The sequence below is a fragment of the Biomphalaria glabrata genome, chromosome 10 (assembly GCF_947242115.1).
Source record: "Biomphalaria glabrata chromosome 10, xgBioGlab47.1, whole genome shotgun sequence".
Lineage (NCBI taxonomy): Eukaryota > Metazoa > Mollusca > Gastropoda > Planorbidae > Biomphalaria > Biomphalaria glabrata.
The window spans coordinates 28,745,036-28,752,156 of NC_074720.1; the positions used below are offsets into that span (position 1 = coordinate 28,745,036).

The 7,121-nt window shown below is 38.7% G+C and overlaps 1 protein-coding gene across 1 annotated transcript; it reads right to left on the reverse strand.

Annotated features, from left to right (window-relative positions):
- Window positions 1-3,150: 3,150 nt before the first annotated feature.
- On the reverse strand, window positions 3,151-4,020 carry LOC129928528 (uncharacterized). Its single transcript, XM_056043154.1, has one exon. It carries the CDS (start codon window positions 4,018-4,020, stop codon window positions 3,151-3,153), a length of 870 nt encoding a protein of 289 aa, XP_055899129.1.
- Window positions 4,021-7,121: the final 3,101 nt, after the last annotated feature.

Genomic DNA, 7,121 nt, shown 5'->3' on the forward strand with positions numbered 1-7,121 from the left:
TGGGTACACATGTTCCAGCCATGTTATAATGGATGCTAATCCGGTACAATGGTCTTCACAGCAGGAAGGGCATTAGTGTGCAATATATTTTTTTATTGCTGGTTTTTTATATTTTAAAAATCGAAGAATGTGTATAAAAATATTACTTTAAAAACATTTTTGAAAAAATATTTTGGGTTTTAGATCAATAAATAACAATGTAGTCATTTGATCAATTTTTGATACAACTCTAATTATGGTTGAAGGTTCAGCTATTTACTGATTCTAAAACATATAAAGTGAACAAAGTATCAAGTCCAGTTACAAATATATATTCTACACTAAACAAACCTTATTTTTGGACGAAGTCTACTTTAGTTCCAGTTTTATTTTATTTATATTTATTGTTACAGTGTGTTACGACTTGTAAGTACATGCATTGCTACAGTGTGTTACGACGTGTAAGTACATGCATTGTTATAGTGTATTGTGACGTGTAAGTACATGCATTGTTACAGTGTGTTGTGACGTGTAAGTACATGCATTGTTACAGTGTGTTACGACGTGTAAGTACATGCATTGTTACAGTGTATTGTGACGTGTAAGTACATGCATTGTTACAGTGTGTTGTGACGTGTAAGTACATGCATTGTTAAAGTGTGTTACGACGTGTAAGTACATGTATTGTTACAGTGTATTGTGACGTGTAAGTACATGCATTGTTACAGTGTGTTGTGACGTGTAAGTACATGCATTGTTACAGTGTGTTGTGACGTGTAAGTACATGCATTGTTACAGTGTGTTGTGACGTGTAAGTACATGCATTGTTACAGTGTGTTACGACGTGTAAGTACATACATTGTTACAGTGTATTGTGACGTGTAAGTACATGCATTGTTACAGTGTATTGTGACGTGTAAGTACATGCATTGTTACAGTGTATTGTGACGTGTAAGTACATGCATTGTTACAGTGTATTGTGACGTGTAAGTACATGCATTGTTACAGTGTATTGTGACGTGTAAGTACATGCATTGTTACAGTGTATTGTGACGTGTAAGTACATGCATTGTTACAGTGTATTGTGACGTGTAAGTACATGCATTGTTACAGTGTATTGTGACGTGTAAGTACATGCATTGCTACAGTGTGTTACGACGTGTAAGTACATGCATTGTTACAGTGTGTTGTGACGTGTAAGTACATGCATTGTTACAGTGTGTTGTGACGTGTAAGTACATGCATTGTTACAGTGTGTTACGACGTGTAAGTACATGCATTGTTACAGTGTGTTGTGACGTGTAAGTACATGCATTGTTACAGTGTGTTGTGACGTGTAAGTACATGCATTGTTACAGTGTATTGTGACGTGTAAGTACATGCATTGTTACAGTGTGTTGTGACGTGTAAGTACATGCATTGTTACAGTGTGTAGCGACTTGTAAGTACATGCATTGTTACAGTGTGTTGCGATATCAAAATGAATTTTTTGTTGATATTTATTTGTATCATTGTGTAGGAAGTTTGCTGCCTAATGTTCTCCAGTTATTTTCAGTCACAACAATCTTCTTGCTCTACCATCGATCAATAAATTGCTTTCATAAAAGCTTTTTTTTTATATTTATCTCCCTCACATTTGGGATAGTTCCTTGCATTTTCTGTTTGACTTTTTAATGAGCTTCACCAAAAAAATGAACATAAAATAGCAAGTGTAAAAATCACTGACCTATAAAAGACATTGATTTCAATGTAAACATAAAACACTCTCCTCTCCCCCCTACTTGTATGTCAGGCTCTGATCTGCTGGAAGAATCTATACATGTCGTAAAGAAAACCGTTTGATTCCAGAAAGTTCCCTCCACAAGTCAAGCTCTAAACGTCTTGTAAACATTCACTTCAAAGACTTGGACGTCTGCTTCAGTTGCTTCAAGTGTGATCAGAGTTAAAAGATTGAAACAGATCTTAGCGGCCTCCTATTAAAACTATCCATAATGCTGTTGTTAGTGTGTGCAATGGTTAGTAGAGTCTCCGGATTTCTTGAGCCTCATTAATGCTAATATCAATATGTTGTTTTTATTTATAACTTTAAATGCAACTTTTTTTTTTGGTGGGGGGGGGGGAGGGGGGGGGCGAGTATTAACGATTTTAATTGTAGCCCAGTCGCAACTTTCAAATGTTCTGTTTTTCTTTTAAAAAATGTTTTATAAAATGGAAGCAAAATCCATCAAGATCAAGCCATTTAGTGTATCCGTTATACAGAGTGTGACGACTACTGTTCATAATGCCAATTTTGTGACGATTTATGTGTATGATTGTCTTTTTAATACAATTCTTATTTTTCTCTATGTATATTCAATGACACAAACAGAACTGTTTGCCGGGGAAATAGGAAATGATTACAACTGAAGAAACTTTGGTGTTCTTTTTTTTTTTCATTCTGTTATGAGCTTCTTCAAACACATCAATTCAAACAATTCATTGATTCTCAATTCAACATTATCCTGAACTTCGAGAAACTGACTTTTTTCTCCCCCCGACATCTTTCTCTGATTGGTTAATTATAATTAACACCTGCTTACTCTTGTGACTTTCTTTGACCTGACTCCGTTTCTAGAATAAAGTAGAATGAGGTCACAGTATCGATTTGTGTCAGAGGTATGGAAGTATAATTAAACTATTCATTTTCAAAACCTTGCAATACATTGTGTGCACTTCTTTTAGAACTTAGATCAAATGTCAAAACAACACATACATTGTATTTACATTAATTATTAAATAACATTTTTCTTTTCGTTTTAATCTATGAACTTTTTTTTTTCAAACTTAAGCTTTTGTTTTAAACAAAACTCTATTGCCATCTGTGTTTTTATTTAACGACACATCCTACATATTTGTTAACTTTAGTCCAGTCATGCCCAAACTACGGCCTGCGAGACTTAACCTGCCCTTGACGCATGGGTTTCCGGGGTCACTTGAAACATCCTCCCGCATTGCTGCATGACTTCCCGGGTCACTCGAAACATCCTCTCACATTGCTGCATGACTTCCCGGGTCACTCGAAACATCCTCTCGCATTGCTGCATGACTTCCCGGGTCACTCGAAACATCCTCCCGCATTGCTGCATGACTTCCCGGGTCACTCGAAACATCCTCTCGCATTGCTGCATGACTTCACGGGTCACTCGAAACATCCTCCCGCATTGCTGCATGACTTCCCGGGTTACTCGAAACATCCTCCCGCATTGCTGCATGACTTCCCGGGTTACTCGAAACATCCTCTCGCATTGCTGCATGACTTCCCGGGTTACTCGAAACATCCTCTCGCATTGCTGCATGACTTCCCGGGTTACTCGAAACATCCTCTCGCATTGCTGCATGACTTCCCGGGTTACTCGAAACATCCTCTCGCATTGCTGCATGACTTCCCGGGTTACTCGAAACATCCTCTCGCATTGCTGCATGACTTCCCGGGTTACTCGAAACATCCTCTCGCATTGCTGCATGACTTCCCGGGTTACTCGAAACATCCTCTCGCATTGCTGCATGACTTCCCGGGTTACTCGAAACATCCTCCCGCATTGCTGCATGACTTCCCGGGTTACTCGAAACATCCTCTCGCATTGCTGCATGACTTCCCGGGTTACTCGAAACATCCTCTCGCATTGCTGCATGACTTCCCGGGTTACTCGAAACATCCTCTCGCATTGCTGCATGACTTCCCGGGTTACTCGAAACATCCTCTCGCATTGCTGCATGACTTCCCGGGTTACTCGAAACATCCTCTCGCATTGCTGCATGACTTCCCGGGTTACTCGAAACATCCTCTCGCATTGCTGCATGACTTCCCGGGTCACTCGAAACATCCTCTCGCATTGCTGCATGACTTCCCGGGTTACTCGAAACATCCTCTCGCATTGCTGCATGACTTCCCGGGTCACTCGAAACATCCTCTCGCATTGCTGCATGACTTCCCGGGTCACTCGAAACATCCTCTCGCATTGCTGCATGACTTCCCGGGTCACTCGAAACATCCTCTCGCATTGCTGCAGGGTTTCTGTTGGACTCGACCTTTTTTTTTTGTTTCAGCGATGGAGCCCCCCCTCTCCCATGTGTTGAGTTGATGGGTGGACCCCACCTTAAGTCCAGTGCGGAGTCTCACCATGAACTAAATAAGGTCAAGGACGCTTCACTGTTGCCAACTAACAAAAAAAAAAGAATTGAGTTGTAATTCCAACAAGATCTCAATATGTGGCAGCTGAACTTTCAATAAGTTGTAAGTTCTAGAGTGAAAGTCTACTACCTCCTCTGTATAGAAATTAGTTTATGAAACTAACGGAAGTGCTTTTGAAATTGGATTCTGCAGTGCTAAAAAGTGCACAAATATTAAAGCACTGACATTAAAACACCTAGCTTATCAACACTTCCTGTAGTGTGTACACCGGATACACCAAAAAAAAAAAAAAAACAAGCTAAGTCTTTCAGCCATGTAGGAACATCTGCAACAGTGTTTGACTTATTTCTCAATACAAGCCCATACGTTCTAATGGATGTTGATGGTTCTGTGTCCCTAGACAAACATGTACTAGGGTTGCACCAGGCGATGACATTCATTTCACAGCAACGCTTTAAGAGACTCCAAATGAGACTGATTGAAAAACGTTACACTGCATCGACAAGCTGGTCTTCATACCATTCGACCAAAGCGAAGCTTATCAGTGATGACACACGCGAGATAATCAGAGAAGATGTCTCGCAATTAGTACACGGCTAATTAATAAATACATTGTTTTTGTTTTACATTTTAACTTTATCAGATAACTGAGGTGTAGCACTAAGGCTTTAGAGAGGTGTAGCACTAAGGCTTTAGAGAGGTGTAGCACTAAGGCTTTAGAGAGGTGTAGCACTAAGGCTTTAGAGAGATGTAGCACTAAGGCTTTAGGGATTTAGTTGCGTGGTTGGGATGACGGATTTTACATAAATAATTTTCAGGTGACGCAAGCGCTCTTAAAAATACATCAGGATGCCCTTTCAGATTGATCATTTCCTATGTATTCCAATATAAATTCCTTATGTAATTGAAATAGACATTGACTAAACTTGGCATCATTGCCCTTTACAGCCGGGTAATTTTGTTCTGCTCAATGAAGTCACATGACATATTCTAAAAAGACAGATCTAGTGAAAAAGAAGACAAGAAAACAATATGTACACAAATTTTAATCAATGAAAAGCTTTTACTGAAAGAAGGTAACGTGTTGGCTGAGTGTAAAAGCGCTTGGCCCCCAAACCGAGTATCTCGAGTTTCTAACCCGGTAAAGAATGGGATTTTACCATGGAATATCATTGACTAACTTGCCTTATTAAGATACCTCGCTACATTGTTTGCTGAAATAAAAACATTTCTTATAGAGAACAGTGTTACAAAGCAAAGCTAACGAACTGTGGAACCAGACATTTTGTTTGGATGGAGAATGTTACATCTGGTGACCAGACATTTTGTTTGGATGGAGAATGTTACATCTGGTGACCAGACATTTTGTTTGGATGGAGAATGTTACATCTGGTGACCAGACATTTTGTTTGGATGGAGAATGTTACATCTGGTGACCAGACATTTTGTTTGGATGGAGAATGTTACATCTCTTCTAAATGAACTGAATCGTTAAGTTACAAGAAAAAAAAACCCAACAAAACAATTTTTGTTCATGTGGGAAGAACTAATTTCCTTCATAAAGATATTGTCACGTGTTGACGAAGATGTTGAAAGAGAAAAACTCACTTTCCTACCTCATGAAATAGTGTCGAGAAAATAGTTCTAAAATTGACTTTTGCTATTTCAAAACAACATTGTTCAATATGAAGTTAACTTTTCTTGACAGGTTGAAATTCTTGAGAAACAGCAAAGCGACGTTAGGGACTTTGTTCAACATATAACAAACAAACTCTGAAGGCCACGCTTACAAAGATCAAATTTTCGCCCTAAAATATTGATATTGTCAGTTTTACAAATTATGGAGCTCAAAATTCGAGCGTCTAGTGACGCTAAGAACTCTTATGAAGGGAATTAAGTTTACAGTAGAACTGGTCTCTGCTTTGAAGTTCTGGAGAGGGAAGAAATGTTTTTTGTTAACATCTGAAACAAAATTCCTGACTCGTTTGAACAACTTAAGAAATTAGCCTTTACTGTTCTTTAAATTATTTTTTTTTTGGGGGGGGGCCTAGACAGGGACGTCCTCGTATACCTTTGCGCCACACCTACTTGGAAGACCTCAGAACAGTGGGCACCAGGTGGGAGGAGGCTTCAAACATTGCCAGTGACAGACAACTTGTCGCCCAATGCGCCAAACGGCGAAGGAGGACCTAAGTCTAAGTAAGATATTTATGAGTACAATAATTTTCAAGCAGGAACCTTATCAAAACTAAATTAAGAAATCGACTATCGATTTGACTTTGGAATCACGATTAAAATACAAAACAACAACAAACAAATTGGACCTTTACAGTTTAAGAAAATGCAAGTTAATTGTTCACAATTAGTATCATTCTAATATAAAATAATATTTGCATAAAAATATAACAAGTTAAATAATACAAATACTTCACTAAGTTTGTTTAAGAATGTACCTTTATTCAAACTAAGACATATTTCGTAAAAGTAATCTCGATTTATCCTGATTATCTCCATACATATTAACCTTAAGCTAAAACAAAATTGGCTCTTGAAAGCAACTTGATTCAAATAAAAATATATTTCAATGTATCGGATGAGTTGTCCAGCCACTACTGTAGCAGCAAGAGCTCAACACTGTTTCGCTACAAATACGTAGCGTAAGTACCAAGAAGAAATTTCACCCAACCCAACCCTTGCATCAGCATTTGATGATGTATCTGACTTCTAAATGACCCCCCCCCTCCCAACTATGGGCGCCATGCTATAGAGCCGAGCCCCGCCCCTATTGACCTCGTGTCTGTCCCTTTTGTTTTGTCACTTCATTATCGTCAGCCATTTTGTCCCCATGTCAACAGACAGAACTGTATTTCATTGCATTGGGAATGATAGTATTAATAACAATAAAAATAGTACACAAACTCTGGCATAGTCTGTTTGGCAACCTCATTAACTGTAGCTCCAGGCTAACGTA